Here is a 23,330-nt window from a genome sequence, read left to right on the forward strand (position 1 = left end):
TTGTCTCATGTAATATGAATTATTTAATAAACCATTTACATTAGCAAGTGTAGTCCTGTTTGGCTACCAAAATACTTCCTTGTTCCATCTCATAATGAGAGAGGAAGAGAAAGAGAGAGAGAGAAAGAGAGAAGGAGAGAGAGATAGAGAGTGTGTGCACAATAGAGTCTGCTATAGACACATTCCGTTCAAATTGGGCCAACATAGGTGAGCGACGCGTGAAGTATTCAGATACAGGAAGACTGAACTCTGTTGGGCTTAGGCCAGCCTTCATCCACCTGGGAGCTGGGATGGAGTCAGTTTCTCTTGAATCACATGGGTTCTATGAAGTGGATTTCCATAAAAATAAATTAGGTAAGGAAGAGAGGGAGAAGGGATGCTGTTGACTAGGCCACCCAAACTCTCCATGGCATGGGGGCCACCATATGTGACAGTCATCTGCTATTGTCTTGGCCGTGACCCATGTAGTCCTGGGCAGTGTTGACCAATTTCCTTTGGGCTGATTTGTGCCAAATATTTTCCTATTTGTCTTCCATTACTGTCCTTGCCCATTTTGGGATGGGGCAGTTGTCATTTCCAGCATGTACCTGGTGACCAGCAGGTCGGTGCTGTGGTCACTTCCTCCTCCCTCCCCACTGCTTTTGGCAGCCATAAGGGAAGATTTCTCTCACCCCCAGCCTCCTGGTGAGTCAACCTTGGCATCCGTTACCTTGAAAATAACCTCCTGCTGAGTTTTTCCTCTTTTCTTTCTGCTTCTTGGACTTGAGATCTAAAAACAGAATTTAAAATTCATCTCCCAGTGTGTTTATGATTTGTTCCTTCTTCACATGCTGAAAATTTGGCTGGTACATACTTCCTCTGCGATCCATTCAACAATGCTGCTCTTGAGGCTGCTGCTTAATTTTTCCTTTTGAATAGATGAATGGCACAGCATGATCAGTCAAGAATGTTTAACATAACATTTTAAAAGCTTAAATATCATATAATATTTAAAAATATTTCTAAAAACATTATCAGACAAGCCAAATACATTTTTTTTTGTTTTTGTGTGCATGTTGTGTAAAATATTTTATAACCATTTTTTCCCTCCCAGATTGAGGGCATCTTTGCATGTTGCAGTTAAATGCAATATTTCTCTGCAGGTTGCTTATGCAAATGATCTAGAAGTATACTCTCCTTCCCCTGGGGTGCTTTCAACTAGTTCACCCAACCTTATAAATAGACACAGACTCCATTTTCCCAGCCTTAACTGCTCTTGAGTAAGTAGCAGAGGTTTGTTCATTATTTTCTCTCCTTACTTTGGGAGAAACATGGTGGTTGAGATAGTACATGACTAAACTGATAAAGGATGATGGTGGCCTAACCTACATTTCTCTTTCCCTTCATTATGCATCCTTTGACCTCCTTGCTTCTCATGGCTCCAGTTTATGTGAGTTAAAACCTGCATTAAGACTTAAGCATATGGGATCCAGAATTCATTTGTCTGCAATACATTCTGCTCTGCCTGTCCTGGCTCTAGAACCATAAACCAACTACTTATTGTCTTTTAAAATCTGTTGTAACTATTTATACATGACGGTAGGATGTACTTATGCACTTTGATACACTACATACAAATGGAGTATATTTCTCATTTTTCTGATTGTACATGAAAAATCATATCTGCCATGCAGTCATATATATACATAAGGTAATAATGTCTGATTCATTCTACTATCCTTCCTACCCCCTCCCTTCTCTCCCCTTCACTCCCTTGTATGTAATCCAAAGTACCTCTATTCTTCCCTAGTTCCACCCCCTTATTGTGAGTTAGCATCCACATATCAGAGAAAACATTTGGCCTTGGGTTTTTTGGGATTGGCATATTTTGCTTAGCATGATAATCTCCAGCTCCATCCATTTACTGGCAAATGCCATCATTTCTTTCTTCTTTATGGAGGATTCATATTCCATTGTGTATATATACCACATTTTCTTTATCCTTTCATCTGTTGAAAGACACCTAGTTTGGTTCCATAGATTAGCTATTGTGAATTGAGCTGCTGTAACATTGATGTGGTTGCCTCACTGTAATATGCTGATTTTAAGACCTTTGAGTATAAACCAAGGAGTGGGATAACTGAGGAGAAGTTTTAGAGAAATTTTAGAGAAGTTTTGATTTGCATTTCTCTAGTTGTTAGAGATGTGGAACATTTTTTCACATATTTGTTGATAGATTTTTTTTCTGTTCAGTTCCTTTGCCTATTTATTAATTAGGTTATTTGTTTTTTTGGTGTTAGGTTTTTTGAGTTCTTTATATATCCTGAAGATTAGTGCCTCTATCTGAGGTGCATATGACTTCCTTAAAAAGACTCCTAAAGTGCAAGAAGTAAAATCAGGAATCAAGCAATGGGGTGTATTCAAGCCAAAAAGCTTCTGCTCAGCAAAGAAACAATAATTGGAGGATTGGAAGATTGGAAAAAAAATCTTTACCACAAGCTTATTGTCTTTGAGCTCCAAGTTTTCCCATAACGAAGTGACAATGATAATAACACTTTGGATGGCTATTGTGAATATGAAATAAATCAGTATGTGCAAAACCCTTAAACTGATGTCTGGCACTTAGAGTATGTGCTCAAATAAATGTGAGTTCTTCTTACTATTACTTTTCTTTGCTATCTTACTGGATTCCCCTTATACTAAATCTGTTTGTTTACCTGCAAAACTAGGTTCATAACTTTTCCTCAAACTCACATGAAATACATGGACCTGAACAGGGAATAAAGGAAGAAATCTCTAATAACATGCTGGCTAATTAGCCTTGGGAGCTTCTTGCCAAGGCTGCCCTGCATTTCCAGAATCTTTAGAAGCTGACTGTACTCGGACTTCTGACAGATGCTCATTAGCAGATGCCCCTGTCTTCCAACTAAAGGGCTGGCCAGAGCCACCTGCTGAGCTAGGAAACTGCCTTTTCTTCCAGGAATAAATTCATCTATGTTTAAATGTTACTTGGTCATCAGTCAGGGGAGTTCCAAAGACGATGGCCTTTCCCTTGACATTCTGAATGATGAGATTCCATGACTCCGGCAATAGTGTGCTCCTGCCACCTACCTGTACTCATGCAGGGCAAGTGGACTCAGCAAGCCGTGCAGCAAGAGCCAGAAACAGTCTGGAAAACATCTGCAGGGAACGGACTGGAGTGTTAGTGGAGGCTGGAAAGAATTTATATGGATATAGATCTCTCTCTCTCCACCTGCCCTATTTTCACCAGGCCCGCTGAGGCGCCTCCCAGTGCTGTAGTGCGGGCAGGAGCTGCCTTGCTCCTCGGCCTCCTTACCCTAAGTCACATTTAGATTAAGGAATAACAGGTTGGGGTCCATTTTTAGTGATACCTTTTTACCTTGTTTAAAAACTCTGAGATTCATCTAATGATGCATTCGGAACCAGAAGGTTAGGAATGATTGAAGTAAACATTTGCTGTTACTTTTTAGCCTCTACCCTGCTTTTACATTATGTTTTTTTTTTCCCCAGCATTTTCTGCCAGTGCTATAGGCTCACCTGTTTATTTCCGTGCTATATTTTGGCTATGGACCGTCCTCTCTATCCCTCACTGGACTGGATTTTCTCGTGCAGTCTGGAACAGTGCTTGGCATGCTTGGTGTTGGATAAATATTTATGGAGCAAATGGCTAGATACCAACGCCTATGGGAGTGCCAGGCATCCTGCTGAAATATCAAGAAATGCTTAGTTAGACATTAACAGGCTGCTTAGGACATATGTTATATCTCCTTATTTCTTTAGGAAGAAAGAAGTTCTTCAGAAGAGATTCTGTTTTAATTGATGTGATTTTTAAAGTAATACATTTCATCTGTTTTGAGTGGTTAGAACTGTTGCCTCTGATTTCAGCAAATCTAGATGAAAGAAGAGCAAAGGCACACGGTGGGATTGGAGGACTTACATCAGCGCCTCCTGCCCCAGCAGCTGAGGAGAACTTGAAGTTGCTGATGTTGAATGGAAAGCCTTTAGGAATCATGAGTGAGGCCCAGGGCTTTTACTGATGCACGAAATAGCTAAGCAATGTAGACAACTCATCTTGTCATGTTTTAGCCATGACATGCCACAGAAACTAGATTCTCTACTTCTGGATGTAGATTTTTCTTACTTTAAAAGTAATGTGTTTCTTGCTATGGCACAGTGTTGCACATGTCTGGAATCCCAGTACCCAGGAGGCTGAGGCAGGAGGATCCCAAGTTGGAAACCAGCCTCAGCAACTTAGCCAGACCCTGTCTCAAAATTAAAATAAATAAATAAATAAATAGGCTGGGGATGCAGCTCAGTGGTTTAGCACTCTGGTTCAATTCCTGGTACCAAAAAAAAAAAAAAAAATGGGCGGCGGATGGGGGTTGGTATATAGCTCAATGACAGAGCATTCCTGGGTTCAATCCCAGTAATGGAAAAAAAAATCACAGTGTATTTCTTGGAGAGTTACCCTTTTCTTTCCCCTTATTTCCTTCCTTCCTTTCTTCCTTCCTGTTTGTCTTTCCTTCTTTGACATTTTCTATTAAAAAATAAATAAATCTTGAAAAATAATAACATTTCTTTTGGTTGGAATCTGACTCTTTTTGAGATATTTTCCTTATAAATACTTGAGTTCTGGTTTCCTTGAACAAAGGCATGGAAGACCCCCTATGGGCCAAGATAGGTAGGTACTGGAGGGGGTTCTAGAAGGTAAGAGACTCTACTATCTAGAACCTAGACCTGGGCTACAGAAAAGGCCTGAATCAACCCCCACGACTGTGCAGAAAATCCCCGAACTCTGTATTTGCAGCTTTCCTCATGAGTTCAAAAGAGATTTAACACAAAAATGTTGAGAATTATAGTTACATCTTTTCTTTTTTTGTCTCATTAGACACTCTCAAATTTTTCTTTGGCCAGAATGGCTCAAACTTGGACCTTTCTGTGTGGCTCCATATTTCAAAGAAAGCCTCGTCTGAGCTTTACCTCCGGGAGACACCAGACCCTGCACAATTCTGGGCTCCCCATGATGGTCTAGTCTTTACTCTCCTCTTTGCCAGTCAGCAATTTTTAAAACGATCAGTCAGAAGAGGTTTTATATATCACTTTATCCAGGCAATTTATTGGTTATAGTAGAAAAATTACTAAATTTAAGAAACATTTAGTAATATGCTGGAGGGTCCACATAGATGAGACTATAAGTTACTGGTTTTACTACTTATCCCTGGACCTGTATTTGAAAATGAGATTCTGTTCAAGTGAATAAGGAGCCAGGTGCGGTGGTGAACGCCTGTAATTCCAGAGACTCAGGAAACTGAGGCAGGAGGATCATGAGTTCAAAACCACCCTCAGCAATTTGGTGAAGCCCTAAGCAACTCAGTGAGACCCTGTCTCTAATAAAAACATAAAAAAGGGCTGGGGAGGTGGTTTGGTGTTTAAGCACCCCTGTATTCAATCCCTGGTACCAAAAAAAATAAAATGAATGAATAAGGAAATAACTGATTTCATTTAGTGAGGCTTTTCTCTAACACTTCTATGGTTGTCATGAAAGGTCAACATGTGGTCTACGGCCTTTATTATTAAAATATGCTAGGTTGAAAAGAATTGTCTTGCTACCTGAAAATAAAAGAGCGTTTCACAAATGCCACACCAGGGAGTGCAAAATTCAGAGCATTTTAAAGGCCCTTCCTGGTTTCACCCACCTTCATTCTATCTCAACAAATGGTCATTCCTCCTGCTTTCCTCTGTGAGAAGAATCACTCATAGTCCTACTCGATCTGTGCTGTGTGCTGCTCTTCATGATGTGATAAAAGAGACAGATGTGTATGCATAAAGATTTAGGCCAGGTGTTCATACCAAGGACAATACAATTTGCCATAAAATAATCTTTGTGCCTGGGTTGTGTGTGCCTAGAGTATCAGAGTAGAATCTGGAGTCTATTTTTAGAACTGGTTCTTGGTTGGCCTCTAAGAGCTGAGTCTTTGGAATGTTCTGCCTGATTGAGAGTATGAGAGTGTTTTGGATGGCTGATGCCTTGGGTCATGTGATGTCAGTATGACCAGATAATTTATATGACTAATATGATTTATCGTAAACCTCTGGTTTTGGTCATGGGATATGCTGAAATACGAGCAGCTGAGATTAGTCACATGGGTGCAGCATCCGATGGGACTGACACCCAGTAAAAAACCTGGACCCCACAGTTTGATGGAGCTGTCCTGATTGGTGGCACTTTGTGCTCTCACGTATCTTTGCTGGAGAATTAAGTGCGTCCGGTGCAACTCCACTGGAGGAAGCACCTGGAAGCTCGAATTAATTTCTTCTGGACGTTATCCTGTGTGCCTTTTTTCTTTGCTTATCTGATTCCACCCCTTTGTTGCAATAAATCGTAGCAGTCAACACCTGGTTTCTGAGTTCCATCAGTCCTTCCAGTATATCATGGACAATGAAGTTGGTCTTGGGAACCCCCATTGCTCTGTATTATGTGAGGAAAACAAGCCATAGAGATGGGGGGAATTCCTTTATCCAGGAACTAAGTAATCTCACATGGCATCATCCCAGGTGTAAGCTATCGCTTGGTGAGTCACACATACATTCACATTATTTCTTTTACATGTACATCTGGTTTTGTATCTCCTTTGATTAACATGCTTCAAAATACATTGGGAATCTGTGGTATACATAGAAAGATTATTAAAATGTGACTTCGATTTCAATCCCCAGCCTCAAATCTGGCGTCTTCTTCAGCTCACACCTGTGTTGTAATTGCATCAGTCTCCCGTCCATATCTCAGGTTGCATGTTCAGATCATGGCTCATGACCTTATTTTTGCTCTAAATGTCCTTCCTTTAGGCCTTCAGCATCCCTAATCCCCACTTGTTTAAATGATTCTCTCATAATAAAAAAAAAAATTAAACTTGAATATTTTCCCCTTGAAAGTGGCTCCAAATGCCACCAGGCAGCAATAAATACTCCCTTCCCAGTGTTCTCTCCTTTGCCAGTCTGAGGAGAGTTCCTTCTTGGCAATTATTATGCTGTGTTACTAGGTTTTGAAGTGTCTGCTTCCCCTGGAGCCTATGAGTGCTGTGGTGCCAGATTGAGGATCTTCATTCTAACTGTCCAGCATGGTGTGGACACCCTGTAGTCACTAAAAGGGTGTTTGCTAAGTGGGAGGACATGCACTTGTTCTGTGGAAGAAAGACCAGTGGGCCCCAGCAAGAGTCAGGGATAATGCTTCCATTAGGACTATTCTTTGAGTCTTGATACACTATGAACTTTACCTGAGCCTTGTGATGCTGCTGAACAGCCATCGTCAGACAATTCTCCCCTAATTTTGTATTCTGGAATACAGCTTATTGCAAGAAGTCATTCTTCCCCATATAACTTAGATCATACCCACTGATGACAAAGTTAGGCCCAGACCCTTTAAATTTCCACCTTGGGTTAGCTAAACTGTATCCACTGGTCTATTGGAACAGAGTATTTGTTGGTTAGTTTAAGCTAAGCTTCTTTTTTTTTAGCTTGGGCCCCTAGACTTTGACTCATCCTGACCTGATACAGCATACAGCCCCTCCCCCCAAATCCCCTCCTGAGTGTTGGCTGACCTCAGGATAAAATATTCCCTGATGATGCCCCCTGCTTGGTTGTACCTATCCATCCCATGTCCTCACACCTGGTCATTTTAAGCCTAGTCATTGAGACCCTTCCTGATCTCATGTTGGAGTGTTATCAACAATCCCCATCACCTCTGAAATGCCCTCCCTCCCCCTTGTAGTAATCCTTTCAAATAGTCTCTCCTTGCCAATGTCCAGAGTTGCTATTTGAAGATACCTCTGGCCGACTGAGAATTCTTCTTCACAGGCGCACACTCGTGCCTATGATTTCCAAAGCTTTATTTGAAAACATTTGCAATCATTCTGGTTTATTTCCTGAGTCTTTTCCTGGTGAATTAATCTCTGATTTACTTGGGTTTAGGTTGGTTAACCCTAGGCCTGTAGACTCCTTGTTGGTTTTGTGTCTCTTTCTCCTGTCCTCCAGACTTAATGTAAAGGCTATATCATGTGGGCCTTGGGTAGGGGATCTGGTTTTCAGGCCTCTGTTGGGACTCCCTGGACTAGGGGCTCCAGGCTCTCCTCCTTCACTGTAACACCTCCTGAAGCCTCAGGGCCCATGCCTTCAGTGCATTCATACACCAGTGGTCCTCACCCAGTCTTGACTTTATCCCCTAGGAGACATTTGGTAATGTCCAGACACACTTTTTGGTTGTTGCACCTGGAGGGAGGCAGTTATTGGCATCTAGTAAGTAGACATCAGGGAGGCTACTAAACAAGACAACCCCTGGAACAGAGAATTATCTGACTCCACATGTAAATAGTACCAAGGATGAGAAACAGATTAATACGAATTTTACTGATTCTATCATATTTCATCAAAGAACATTTACTTATTCAAAAATTGAAAGCAGGATAGCCAAACTTATCTAAGGGGTACAACCCATTTTATCTAATCACATCATGACGTTTTCTAAGAGGTGCTTAAACTTCTGGGAGAACAAAAAAAAAATGATTGAAAGTTTGGCAACAGAAATTTATTGATTAGTTTGCAACGTTAGTACAACATATATAGCTTCATCACATAGTTACAATCCAGTATTTGTGCTTTGTAGGATAAACATTTATTCAAGCACAACAAACATCTACATACAATATTCTGGGATTGTTTAAAAAATAAATCTATCAGTTTCCATTTAGTAGCACAAAGAAGCACATTTCAGTTTGAGATAATGGATGGATTTTAAAATTTGGTTAATGTATCAAACTAAACATACAACCTAAATTTGGACCATTTGTGTAATAAATGCCCAGTGAGCCCTCAGAAAGACTCTTGGCATCGATGGTGGTGGTGGGGTGGGGAGTATGGCTTACAGGAAGCTTTCCTGGCATTTCAAGATGGGAGCGCTAGATATGTTAAGGCCAGCATGATGGCATATGGCCTTGTTCAGATTCAAAATGACTTCTCAGTCTAAAAACACAGTAAAAGCAGAGTATTTCAGAAGATTCTTATTAAACAACTCTTTGATCAAGAAAGCAAAAGCGTAGCTTATTTAGTTGGGAGAAAAGATGTAGTGAGATATTAGATAACTTTAGTTTTCACAAGAGTAAATCTCTGTTATTAAAATATTTAAAATGTGACAAATCCTTTTTTTCTCAAACTGAGTGCCATTATCACTGAGTCAGAAGTCTGAAATCCCACCTACAAGGTCAGGTCAACACAAGGTTGTTAGCCTGACTCCAACCCTATAAAGTCCTTGGAAGAACAGGCCAGCCATACACGTCCCTCCACATTCAGAACACAAACCCTGAGCTCAATGCCAATATAGGACTTCAGACAATTTCTTCATGGTTTCCAAACCTCTTAACTACTCAATATATTATTTAAGATAATAATCTCTCCATAATTTACAAAAAAATAAATCAAAAGTTTATATTTCATATAATCCAAAACATAAGCAGATTTTTATCTCAAAGAACTATTTCCTTTTCTTTTAAGTAAGAAAGCTTTCCTTTAGATGAAGAATTCTACAATAATTTTTACCCAAGTTAAGCAGTGATGGGACCAAGGCAGTATTCAATCTTCCTCTGTCTAGTTGAATGCCACCAGTTTTTTTGGTTAGCTAGGAACCCAGAGATTGTTGGCAAAAAGTGGGATGTTTATTAGTGGATTACAGTGAATACATGAAATCACCTCAGTGGAGGACACTGTTTCGTTCCTGTTATTATCCACTGATAATGTTCTGAAAGTGGAAATTATTTATACAAAGTCTGGGCATTTCTCCTGCATATTCTAAGTGTCTCTCTGGGCTATCAACCCCTCAGTCTGTTCTGAAAAGTAAAATGAACTTTATAGCATAGTTTACAAAATTATTTTAACCAGTGAGTTTGTTTCCAGTTGATTCATATAATTGGAGACATGGCATCTCATTTTACATTATTAAACCTACGTGGGTCCAGCCAGATCTTGGGCCTGATCATGAGCTTTCTGACTTGGGCCTCACTGGAATGTCCCTTCTGGCTCTTCCAACACAAGCTCTTTTGATAATCCAAACAGGTTGCATTGATTTGTAGACTTTTATTTTGCTTTCCTTCAAATTTATTCCAAGTCCAGTGGACTTGAGCCGTACATGCCTTATAGTTCTGCTAATGAGATGTGATGTTTTGAGAAAGTTCTGAGTGTTTCTACGCCAGGATAAAAAGGAAGGACATTCTCCAGGGCAAAGCTGCCTTATCCTAGTTCCAGGAGCCAGTCAAAGAGACTTGGGGTCCCTTCTTTTTGCTCTTCATGCATTTTGCAGTACTGGACAACTGCGTGAAAAATATCTCCCACCTTCCAGGACTTCTGATGGACCAGCCGCACGACATCTAGAAACTAAAGCAAAACAGAGTCAGAATACAACGTCCTCAAAGGCATCTTACTGAACCACCCTTTCAAGACCAGTGGCTGTCCAGTCTGTGTATGAGTCTCTCTAGTCTCAGAGGACTGTTCTCTAGGACAGTATATTTCCTTGAGGTATTTCAGATTATTGGAGGGTCCCTTCAACTGAACTGGAATTTTCTACATAGCTGCTACCCTGCATGGATCAGGACAGTAGGCTTATGTTGATTCTTCTTTTCAGTGTCAGATTTTTGGATGCTTAGTGTTTCCTGAAGTCTGCTTTTCTCTGAGACAGACCCCCTGTAACAAGGCTCTATAACATGGCTCTCTTCACTTCTGTCACTGTCACAAAGAATTTATCATTGGATGTGCTTATTTAGACCAAACATATTCAGTGCCAGCTCTCAGGCAAGTCCACGTATTGGTTCCTCACCCACCTTGAGAAGCATCTCTCCTCCTCACGTGCTAAGATCAAGCATCAAGAGAGTTTCCAATAGTAACAGGAAAGGAAAGATTCAGGAAACACCCTAGATCTGTCACCTGGGCATTTGTATGAGCTTCAATTGGTCACGGCTAGAAACAAAATTCTAAACTGCAAGTAAATTGTGGGCCCAAAGGGATGGAAGACAGGAAAATCACCGTCAGTCATTATCTTCATGAAACTACAGGATAAAGCCCAGCGTGAAACTCCTTAGAAGGATACGTTCAAAGAAAAGTAACAATCAATAAGAGCTTGAAGCTGCAGGAAGCACTTAATCATGTTTAGCTTCATTCCTTTTGAATGCCTGGGAAACAGCCATTCACAATGAAAGACCTCAGGCTTCAGAAATGAGAAGTTGGCAGAAGGGTCCTGGGCTTCTAACACTGTGGTCCGGAGCTCTTGGGATGATGGCATCCTTCTCTACTCTGGTACCAGGACAGTATATTAATACTCACATGAAGAGAAAGGATAGGCTGAGAATCCTGGTATCATTCTGAGGAAGAAAGCCCTGTTTGTTAAAGAGATTAAAATTGGGGTTCAATTATATTTCTCTAATGTTTCTTTTTTGGACATTTTTTTAAAACTCTGCTTTTTTTTTTTTTTCTTTTTGCATTTTCTCAGACTTCAGAGATCAGCAAGAAACTGGAGTGTTAGTTTCTTTCCAGTTTGGATTTGTTAATTCATTTTAATTACTGAGAAGTTGTCTCATGTAGAACCGTTGTTAAATTATGTTCTTTCTGCCAGCTGTGGTGGCACCCAATGATATGCACAGTTACAAAAATCAGCACTTTATTGTACTTACTTCCTTTGTATTTTGCATAATCAAAATAAAGCAATTTTCTATGCTGAAAAAAAAATGAAAGACTTAACTTTTAATACCTGGAAATATAAATGTTGTCTTTAAAGAGTTTTAGGATGATGTAAAAGGGGACACAGATGGGAGACAGATGGCCACCATGTTATAGATAATAATCTCCCAGGAAGGATAATATCTTAGCTTTCATATCTTGTGCCTGCACCTATGAGTGCGCAGTGAATATTTGCTGAAGGGAGGGATGACCAAATGCAAACCAAGTACATTCAAAGTTCTCAAGAAAACTACTGGAAATATGGATGGACATCTAGCATCACTGAGGCTAAACTTTTACCAAGTATTCATTCTTTAATTTTAGGTAATGTATTTGAATGCCATGCATATAATTTAAAAAAATAAGCATGCATATGGGAGGAGGGGTTTGCTCAATAATTTCCTACTAAGGTGATCCATGAAAATGTTCAGAGGTCATGAATCTAGGGAAAGTCTGAAGAAAACCTGGAGGGGGATGATAGTAGTGGGCATGGAGCTCAATAGAAGCTTGTCAGTAGGGCCTGCCTCCTAGTAGGTCAATAAGGCCCTAGAGTTGGGGAAAGACACAGCCCCTTTTTTTACTGCTCCCTACAACAGCAGCGGATAGTCAGCTCATTCAGGTCCGTCAGTCTGTGTTAGAGTTACAGAGAACACAGTTGCCTGGAACCCTTCACCATCCTGACATTTTCCTGCTTGTCTGATCCCTAACATTTTAGGAAGAGATTCAAACCCTTAGGTGAAGGCTTTGCTTGTCGTGCAAATACCCTTAGGAAGGGGAACATTCCAGGTGGCTACTAGTGGTTTACATAGAAAGAGTTTTGTGAACCACTGTTTATATCTCTGTGCATAAAAGCTTCAAGTCATTCTTTGATTGAAGAGGAGGAAAAGAAGGACAGGGTGGGACTTTGCATGTGGAATCAGCCTTTCCCAGCACTTGCTAGAAATCTGGGAAGTAGGTGCTCCTGGTGGAGAAGGCCTGTACATCAGGGTCCTGGGGACCCACTGAGAGAGGCTCATGGCTCACTGACTTCTTTCTCATGGTTTCTCTGAAAGCTCATCAGTGCCCTTTGGCCAAAGTCTTTACTTGAAGGTTCATTCTCTTCCTTAGCAAGTTTTATAAAGACGCATTCAAAGCAAAATACATAGAAATATAAAACCAGCCTTAGCTCCTTTCTGCCTTCTCTCTGTAAACCTTGACTTTCTGGGCTACCACCTGATCAGCTTTGATCTCACATTCATTTCCCAGGGGTGGAGGAAGAATCAAAGATCAGGGGCAGATGCAAATATTTGCGAGACCCTTCCAGGCTTGCTGCTTCAGATTTTTCTGGAAGCCAGACTATAGCTTCTTTCCATCTCTTTGGGCCCTGTGAAGGAGAACATCTCACTGCTGTGTGACCACAGGATGACCACAGGATGCTGATGGCTGACCCAAAGGGGCAGAAATATCCCAGCAGGTAGATCACTAGGCCAGGAGTTTGTGGAGTGGCCAGGAGCTAGAATCTGTGTCACACTTGCTAAGTTTCAATAGGTTGACGTTTCAATAGAGTAGGTTTTAAAAGTGATCTGGCCCCACCAAACAAACATAGCATGTTCCAAGACTGATGACTTGGGTATTGAGACCTTGAAACATTTGTGGAGTTGATGAGCAAGAAGGTCTCATGCTCTCTTTATTAAAGAGTTCATATGAAAATGAAATAAGATTGTGAAGAAGCGAGAGGAAGGTATTTACACTTCATTATTATGGCCTTTAAACCCACATTTATTTAGCAGCAGGCCCTAGAGCCTCGATGGTGCCTGTCAGGCTGTCACCTCTGTGCTTTCCTCATCAGCTTTAGTATGTCAAAGATCTGGGTAGCCCTAACCCTAACCCTAACTGTATTAAAAAATAAAAACAAGAAAATTATTTTTTGCCATTCTGCTATCAATACTAATTAGATTCCTTTAATATAGATCACAATGGGCATTTCTTGAGCATTTGTCTTAGGAAACTAAAATAATCCATGTTCTGTGAGAGTTTATCATTAGCAGATTCCTTTGAAGGAAAAGCATCAAATAGTAGATGACTTTTGTATTCTGATAAAATTATATGGTAGGATCAATGGGAGCCGTTACAGGATTGTTCGCTTTTTTGGAAACATTCAGCTTACACTTCTGAAAATAGCTGCTATGTTTTACTCCAAGGCAGAATTATATTTCATTAAGCACAAGTGAGTTGGTTGGTGCTTAGATTGCTCCTAAACTCATGGCCTATAGAGACATGATTCTTGGCTTGGCTGTGTCTTGGAATCCCTTCACAAACTCTTGCTTGGGTGTCCAAGAGGAGCTTCTGAACTAACTGGTCAGAACAGTCGGTTTGTAAAACCTTCCCAGGTGATTTTAACCCACACTAAATTTGTGAATCCTAACTAATGGATTCTGTTCCCCGACAATTCTTGGGTTTACAAATGACAAACCTTAGTACCTCGAATGCTTCCTTATTTTTCCTTTCTATTGTGACATGTTTATTTAGAACTGATATTTTAATTGGAGTTATTTTGGGGAAAGCTATATCAATACCATCAACATTTTTCTCTCATTCTCTTTCTATCACTTTTCATGTGGAATAAGAAACAAGAGGCAAGGCCACTTCTTTTCTGGCCCCCACTTTCTTTGGAAGGTAAGCATGTACCTGTTGCTTCTCTGCGCATTCCTTTCTGTTCTTCGAAGAAAAGAAAATAATTTTCAATGCAGGTTTAAAGGTAAAAAAGGCACCAGATTTGCTGTGAGGACAGTCATCAGCCCACGCCAGCTCATGGAAGCTCAGCGACCTTAAACAGATCTGCAAAGCCAAGACCTTTGGATCCCAAAATCATGACTATTAAACACTGGATTGTCTTTTTCTTTTATTAACCAGATTTGTGCATGACTCTCTCTCTCTGTTTTTTTTTTTTTTTTTGGCCTTGAATTAATTGGGTTAAATTTAAACGATGTCAAGGATGTTATAAATTAAATTTGTAAACATTTTCCGGTATCAGGTGTTGGGATTCTCAGCAGTCTTTCCCATGGAATTTAGCATATTTTAAGACCACTGTGAATTCTGCCATTCCTTCAGGATATCTATTATGGGAGGGGATCTCAGACTTCAGAGATCATCAGAATGAGACCAGAAGGAGCCTAGGAATCTGAACTCTGAATAAATGCCCCATGTGATCTTGTTTTGTACTCATCTGGCTCATGGGTATGCTTTGAAACATGTGCTGCTCATTTTCCTTGTTCAGAATGAGCTGCCATCACATCTCAAGGTTACAATCTGAGCCTCTTTTGATTTGTGGTCTCCCTACTTTGGGTTCCTCCTGAACCAGAATGTAAACTTTGAGAGAGTGGGAATTTGTTTCTTTTGTTCCCTGGATTCCTAGAGCTTGGAGGAGTGCCTGACATGCTGAAGATACTCCATAAACATCTGATGAATGTTCTGAATGTGACTTTCAAGGGCAGATAGTCTTTTAATGATGAGACAAAATACTAAAGAAAGGAAAAGTTTGGAAAATGAAGCTTCTGTGTGTCACTAGAAGAGTTTCAGAACACTGGGTTCCCAGGATATTTGAAAGTTGCCTGTGGATTTGAACTAAAGCTGGAATCAGTTCCAAGCTGTCTTTAAGCGCCCTCCAGCTCAGGGCCAAGTTCACTAGCAATGATGGGAAAGATGAGCTACTCTAGTAGACACTCATGAGATCCTCCTCCTCAGCACAGGTTACTAAGTTGAGAATATTGTAAAGAGAAACATGATAACTGATTTAGTTTATCCAAAAAAAAAAAAATGAAATCTAGATGCCCCTCCTGACAATAACTATGTAACCACTTGTCCAGTTACAAAACAGAATGGGGTCTCAAAGATCACCTTTGATGAAAGAGGATATGTCTAAATGTTATTTAAGGGTTTCATTTATTTACCAGTTAAGTCCTAGACAACCAAAAGTGGTTCCCATTTGTGGTAAAGCCACTAAATATAGATAGCCTTAACTGATGGATAAAAAATATTAGAAGAATTATCCCCTAAAACTACATTATTTAGAATTAAATTCCTTAACTTAATGCTAACTGAATGAGTAAAATGTCATTTAATGTTTTTCTTAATAACACTAGTGGAAGATTTATTTTCAGAAAAAATTAGTTATGAATGAGGACAGGCATTCTGTTTTAGAATAGAAAATCAGATGGAGATAATCTCATATGATTTCCATAATCAAGACATTAGTAATCTGTTCCATCAAGACACCACCCAAATGCTTCTATCTGGGGAGTAGCTAGAGGTAAGGTTGGAAACCAACATATCTATGAACCTGAAGTTGTTCACAGTTGCCCTCCCTGTTGTATGATGTGTGGGAGAGTAAGATAGACTTATGCTCTATCACTCCATCCTTTGCCCTGAGAAGGCTGAGTGGTAAGATGGAAGAAGAGTTTATTAAACAGTGACCTACTCACCACTCTGCAGAAAGAAAGTATGCTGAGTGTAGGAGGATGCCTAGATTTAATTCTGGACTGGTAGGCAGACCTAGGCATGCAAAGAGGTGTGCACTACTGGTTGGAGGCAGAGGCTGAGGTGGGAGAGGGCATGGGAAAGTAATTAGAACTCCTTGATATTTCCAGTAGCTAATCCCATTGGCTGGTTTAACAGAGGCAAGAAACCAATTATAACTAGCAGGGAAATGGACAAGAGGGTAAAGAACATTTTATTTTAGGCTGATAGGTTTTGGTACTAAAAATTAAAATGAAATTACACATTAAAAATATGTAGAATAGCCGGCTTGGTGGTGCACACTTGTAATCCCAGTGACTCAGAAGGCTGAGACAGGAGGATTGTAAGTTCAAGACCAGCCTCAGCAATTGAGCCAGGCCCTAAGAAATTTAGTGAAACCCTGCCTAAAAAAAAAAAGAAAGAAAGAAAGAAAGAGGAAAAAAAAGGACTGGTGATGTAGCTCAGTGATAAAGTTCCCCTAGTTCAATTCCTAGCAACAAAAATAAATAGATAAATGAATTCCAGATTGTAATCTTAAATTCATTTAACTTGAGGGAAGTACTTTTTAGTAAAGAATGGCTGAGAAGTGTCTTGTAGAAAAAGCAGAGCTTGGGGACTCGGCTCAACTGTTACTATCAAACCAATGTCTCACGTACCAGCCTCTCTGACTCCTGCTTTGCTCATTAGTAAAAAAGGGGGCAATGATATCTATGCTGCAGCTGGTCTCTGTGGTGCACATCTGTAATCCCAGCAGCTTGAGAGGCTTAAGCACTAGGACCATGAGTTCAAAGTCAGCCTCAGCAAAAGTGAGGGGCTAAGCAACTCAGAGAGACCCTGTCTCTAAATAAAATACAACATAGGGCTGGGCATGTGGTTCAGTGGTTGAGTGCCCCTGAGTTCAATACCCAATTACCCACCTCGTCAAGTACGTGTGTGTGTGTGTGTGTGTGTGTGTGTGTGTATTCTGCAATTCTCACATGGCTATTAAGAAATGCATTTTGAGGTACATAGAGGCTTCTTGTGACAATATGACATGAAAAAGACACATGGTGGCTGTGACAGGCAGGGTCCTAAAACAGCTCCCCAATTTCTGCCCTAATCCCTGGGGACATGAATGGCTTGAGAGAGCAAGTCCTCACTCTGCCTCCTTACATGGTTGCAGGGATTCCAGTTAATTTTGACTCGATGGAAAGGGAGACTATCAGGGAAACCTAATCTAATCCTTTGAAAGCAGAGAATTTTCTCTGCCTAGTGGCAAAAGACACCAGACTGACAGTGTGGAAACACAGAGTGGGTATGCAGTGAGGAACTGGGTGGCTTCTAGAAGTGGAGAGGGGCTCCTGCCTGATGGGAAAACCCAGCAAAGAAATGGGAGTTCCAGTCCTACAACTGCAAAGAACTGAATGAAGACAGCAGCCCAAATGAGCTGGACATGGATTCTTCCCTGGAACTTTCCAGAGAAGAGCTCAACCAGGCTGTCTATGATTTCAACCTTGTAAGATCTGAGTGAAAATCACTGTCAAACTCATCTGAACTTTTGATCTGCAGAGCTGAGCGTTGTTTCAGCTGGTAAATTTTAGGGGATTTGTTAAGCAGCAATGGAAAACTAATATGGTGTTGCCATCAATCTGATATCTTTTAAATTATGGGAGCTTTAGTTTGAAGACATGGCCAATGGATTCATGTGGTTGAGATTCTGTTACAGATAATGGTAGATTTTGGAGACATGGAATCACAGCGACAGTTGCTATTCATTGTGAAGTTGGCTTAGGATCTGCTCCTCAGCTTTGTATTTCTGGAAGATGGAAAATGATAATGAGAAGTTTCCCCTAATGTGAAATTGCTTAGTGGAGAATTAAAACATGTCTCCTCTTTTACACCACATCACGGCTCGTTTTGAATATCAGTGTAGCCTCACTTTACTTTTATTACATATTGGGTCATTTCTTCCTGTATTTGATTTAATAGATTGTTACAAAGAGGCTGGTCTCCAGAGCAAGGTAGCACTAAAAAAATAACAGAAAATATATTTTTTTCTATTTACTTTCCTCATTGCCACCAACCATTTGGGACCAGTGGAGTGTCAAAAGAACAGCAATCATGACTGTACCTGTATAGGTGAAGAGTTTCAAAGTTCTTGCCACAATTTTGAGGCCCAGAAAGGTCAAGATGAAATACTTCAAATTCATAATAGTTCCATGGGCATTTACTGAGTTTCCAAGGAGTGATTAAACACACAGCATTATTGATACCCTCCCCAAACATGGAACATGGTACCTTTTCAATCTGGGCTTCCTGAGATTTCTTAAAGTAGATTGTGGGAATTCCCAATTCCGAGGCAGCTATCCATTGCAGAGTGGCTCTAAGCTCAGCATCAGGACACTCTGGCTCCAGGTCGAAGTTGATCACCAGCAGGCTCCTCTGGGGACTGGTGGCTCTCACTGCCATTCCAGGTGCCTGTTCTGAATGAACACGGCCACGGTTTTACTTCACTTCCCAAAGGGAGAAGCAGGCAATTCTGTGTCAAACTTATGGAACGGAGCTTACCCTTTATGCTCTCAGACTGTTCTTTAAGAATCTCCTTTTCTTCTACTAATTCACTTTGGGAGAAAACAATAGAATATGGTTGGTAATGTTTAGGAAGAACAGACTCTAAATGGAAGATGAGGTGATGGGTCTTACTGAACTGAAAGTTCCTGACATTCATTCTAGATTTATCGTTCTCATAGAGCAACCTAGTGCTGGGAGAAGCCCATGTAGTATGACATAGGGTGGCTGTCTGCAGCAAATAGCCTCCTTCACCTGTTCAACCTGAATGACTCTAGTTAGGACAGTGGGTGTGGGAGACCCCAGCCTCCTTCTCTTCAGCCTCCTTTCTATAAAACTTCACAGGGCTGAACAGTTAAGGAGAGATTTTGGGTAATGAGTTCTGATTTGGGGACTTATCTTTATCATATATTTTACTTGTCATTCAATGGATCATATGTTTCCAACTTGTCAACTTCCAACTTTCTCCCCTGTACTATGCTAGGAATATATATTTGCATTTTAATATAGAAAATTAGTATTTTACTTGCATATCATTCTTTATTCTGGAATAAGGCAAAAGACAATGGATAAACTGCAGAACTTAAATTTTACAGCAAAATATCTCTCTGGATGGAAGTTTTTCTTTTTTTATTGTGGAGGAATTTAGTAGGTTGGAAGTTATCTTAAAACAAGGGCCTCCTAACTGAAGATATTTCATTAGCTATGGTGATGTTGAATATTGGAGGTGTCTTCCCCTGGTGTGTACTTATTACAGAGCTTTCTGGGTAGTGGCAAGCCTCAGTAGGGTTTCCAAAACGTGATCATATGGCCCACAGATAAATGCAACTTGGGAAGCCTGTGAATGTCTTATATTTTTATACTGTCTAAAAGTTGGGTTTAGGCTCTTAAAAATGTACCTATTGATAATAGAGAACTCTTTCATGTTCTCTGTTGCTATTAAGATCTGGCTCATATGCTTGATTATATTGATGAATTCCATTGTAATGATAAATTCCACTGATGTTGAGAGGAAGAGTGTAGCTATTCTTTTCATTCATACCCAACTGTTTGTAGAAATGCCAGTTTCCTAAGGGTCTAGATTTTTTACTTGGTCTGCATGTGAGTGATGTCCGTGGAGCTGCAGGAGGCTGTGAATGGAGGTTGTGGTCTTGACTTTCCCTGAAGACAGACATTCCCTGAGTCTAGGCTCATACTACAGAGAATGATGGAAATAGTCCCTAAACAAATGTTTCTTGAAGGAGAAAAATTAATTTACCCCAAATTAGCTTTGTTTTGTTTTGTTTGGGGTTTCTCCTTAAAAAATAAAGAATAATGTGTTGAATAATGGCCCCATGGAACCACATAGGATTCACTGTGACCTTCAGTTGCTGAGGAAAATCTCTGATGAAATGGTGAAATAAAGCTCTTTAGATGTAGAAAGTGACTGAGGAAATAGGTTATGAGCAACTTTAGTCCTCAACTCCTTTTTTTATTTTTCTAAAATTTCAGAAATCTACAAAGAATAAGCTAAGCCATAATATTAAACAAAGATTTTGGTTCTAATTTGGGTTTTAATTTTAAGATTTTGGTTTTAATTTTCCAGAGTAATCACAAATTCTGTAAGCAGTCTTGATTTTTGTGATGTCCTGCCTTTCTTCTTTCCTTTTATGTAGTACATGTTACATTTATCTAAGTTTTTTTCCTTTATTCTTTAGAAGTTCCCATGTGGTAGTCACACATCTCCATTATGGCAACCATTTGGCACTAGACACATTTAGTAGTGAGCTCAGGTGTGTCCACAAGTGAAAAATCATTCACTTTGACTCAATTGAAGTGAGTATATTCTATAGTGAAGAACAGTAAATAGTACAATTTAAAGGGAATATTTGCTTCTATATATCCAAGTAAGTAAAATTACATACACTTCTGATTATAATGGTAAACTTTATCTGAAATAAAATTCCACAGGAGTCATAGTGACATCCAAGAAAGCAAGTGGTGATAGGGCAAAGGCCTTTTTTAGGTCCTGAGTCCTTGCTCTAGTGACATGAAACCACAGCAGCACAGACACAATGGAATCAGTGGTTGGGCACAACCTGAATGATCGAGATGGATTGCCAGATGGAATTGGAGTAGTGGTCTCACAATCACTGCATCTCAGTGGCTACTTACTTAATCATGGGAGAAGATGGTATGCTTTCCTGATAAATGTCCAGCTCCATAATGCCAAGACTGCTAGTGGCACTACTGTTGCCATTGCTGACAAAGCAAAAGTTTACATATTAATGCCCATCTCCACCCCCTGACCATGCTATTGACACTGATGCTCCATTGTTGTAAGAGGTCCTTCCCTAGGTCCCTGGAAAAACATTGCAGTGTGTCTGGGAGTCCTTCATTGATACTGGTTTCTAACCACATTAGGAGAAAACACAAGGCAGAAGCTGTTTAACAGACTCAAGCTAATAATAATAACAACAACTATTTTTATCATTATTATGATAATTTGTAGTACACCTGGAAGATACTACCTGGTGGGTAATAATCAGAATTGCTATTTCTTTCTTCATTATGGTTAGAGGGAAAGATTTTATCTACCAGCAAAAAAACTTCCTGCTTCTGGGTTTGTCTGCAGGATGAAGATATTCCTGAAAATACTGTCTGGGAGAGATACCAGAATGCTTATCTGTTTGCTTCTTGGATTTTGATAGAAACCTCTGGACTCATACATGTGGTCCCTTTGCCATTCACAGATTTTTCTCAGGGACGTTCCATAGGATTTCATAGGATGTGCACCTGCCTTGAGTTTCCTACAAGTACCAAGTTGGGTAATGTCAGATTTTATCACTCTTTCATCTTATAGTCTTCCAGAAGGGATGACACATCCTAGAGAAGGAGGAGGATCACATATTGTATAGTGTGTCACTTTCACAGGCTGCACAATTAACGCATGGTCTAGTTGCCAGCCTTGCTCACTGAGACACAGCAGAGTGGAGCCACATTGAAGGCTCTGTCTCCCCTTGTGAAGTGGAACATGCCTGCTGTTAGCAACTCACGAGTTTCCCCACACCTTCTCTACTGCCCAGTGATGTCTCTTCTAAGCAAGGTTTTGAAAGGGTGTGTCATTTGTAATGGGACTGTCTCAGCTTTCTTCAGGAATACCATGAGTCACCAATCCAACTCCCTCAATTTTAAATTCTTGTCTGAAATTTCAGGTGAGACATTCAATATGTTCACAGACTAAAACCTGGTGACTCAAAATTATACTGGAGGTGAATAATCTATACACTTCTGCTGTCGAGTGAAAAGTCTCAAGTTCTTTCTGTTTTTTTTTTTGTCTCTATTTTGTGGCATTTTCCACATTTTAAAAAAATTTTAGACAAATTATTTAACACTATGAAATATCCCTAAGTCTAAACAGACTCAACTGTCAGTAATAGAATTTCCAGAGAGCTCTACTTATATCCAGATGCTTTGGAATCTCACTTTCCAATTGCCCTCTCTGGAACATCTGTGGGTTTGTTGGTTCAATGTCAAACAAGACTTGGAACAGAAACAGAGATTCTTTTGGAGGTTCCACTTCACAGAGGAATAGCTTTTAGTGCATATCTCCTGACTGTCTCAAATCCTTCCAAATCTTATCTCTCCTAAACTCCTCTCTGCCTTTTCTGAAGGAGCAATACAGAGGACCCGGGAGGTCAAGGGGAGGAAAGTCAGGTCAAGAAACACAACACAGCTTCTGTCATGTAAACCCAGCCTGTGTTGCATCTGAAATACAAATGAACCAGAAACAAAGTTCAAACACACCAGTGTAATAGAAGTCCTCCATTAAAAAACAAAACAAAACAAACAAACAAACACTCCCCCCCAAAAAAAAAAATCCCAGAAGTTTGTTTATCACAGAATGCATTATCTGGGCTTTGAGGGAAGGCAACCAACTCTTCACTTTGGCCGAGGTAATTTAAGGCATAACTGGATATTAAGATGCCTTTCAGCACAAATCATGACAGGCAGGAACCTTGACCCCATGGTGGCTTTCTTTTTTGCCTTTTCTGTATTAGGGACACTTTGCAGAGAACCCTAAAATGCATTTCTGCAATGTGTTGAGAGCAGCTTCCCTGGGAGTCAAGTGAAAGACAGGTACCTCATGGATCGCTCACTGAGCTGCAGGAAGCTACTTGTGTCATCTGGGTTGTCCTCCTCGTTGGCCAGCTGGGACCAGCTACCTGTACTCTCCTCACTGCTGCTGGGAGGGTTGTGGAACTCATCGGGGGCTCTGGATTCTGCCGAGACTTTGGCCCCTGGTACATCTCTGGCCTCAAGACTGTCACTGTAGATGGAAGACATTATTAACAGGAGGGGAGGTACAGCAAGGTCTTTTCAGGGAGTCATGCTGGACACTGTTGAGCCTGGATCTCCACATTGTGAACAGGATGTCACTGGCCACAGGTGGAGACTTTCTTTAGCCATTCCTTCCTTTGGTGCCCTAGATCCCATTTTGCCTTTTCAGGATTCTCCATTGGCCTTGCTATCTCTTTAGTTGATCTCTTTCTGGT

General features: G+C 40.4%; 1 protein-coding gene across 2 annotated transcripts in view; it reads right to left on the reverse strand.

The window, feature by feature from the left end:
• Positions 1-8,597: 8,597 nt before the first annotated feature.
• Positions 8,598-23,330, reverse strand: part of SPHKAP (SPHK1 interactor, AKAP domain containing) — a 167,571-nt gene continuing 152,838 nt past the window's right edge. Inside the window, exons 8-12 of one of the 2 annotated variants that reach the window (XM_081262218.1) lie at positions 22,919-23,104; positions 20,950-21,036; positions 18,796-18,848; positions 18,526-18,710; positions 8,598-10,419 (exon numbers count right to left, since the gene is read on the reverse strand). In XM_081262218.1, the coding sequence (XP_081118344.1) occupies positions 10,276-10,419; positions 18,526-18,710; positions 18,796-18,848; positions 20,950-21,036; positions 22,919-23,104 (655 nt within the window). In that variant the 3' untranslated portion in view covers positions 8,598-10,275. The remainder of the gene's footprint in view (positions 10,420-18,525; positions 18,711-18,795; positions 18,849-20,949; positions 21,037-22,918; positions 23,105-23,330) is intronic. The other variant, XM_081262219.1, reaches the window with a different exon arrangement.

This window comes from Spermophilus citellus (assembly GCF_964194105.1).
Source record: "Spermophilus citellus genome assembly, chromosome: 11".
NCBI lineage: Eukaryota > Metazoa > Chordata > Mammalia > Rodentia > Sciuridae > Spermophilus > Spermophilus citellus.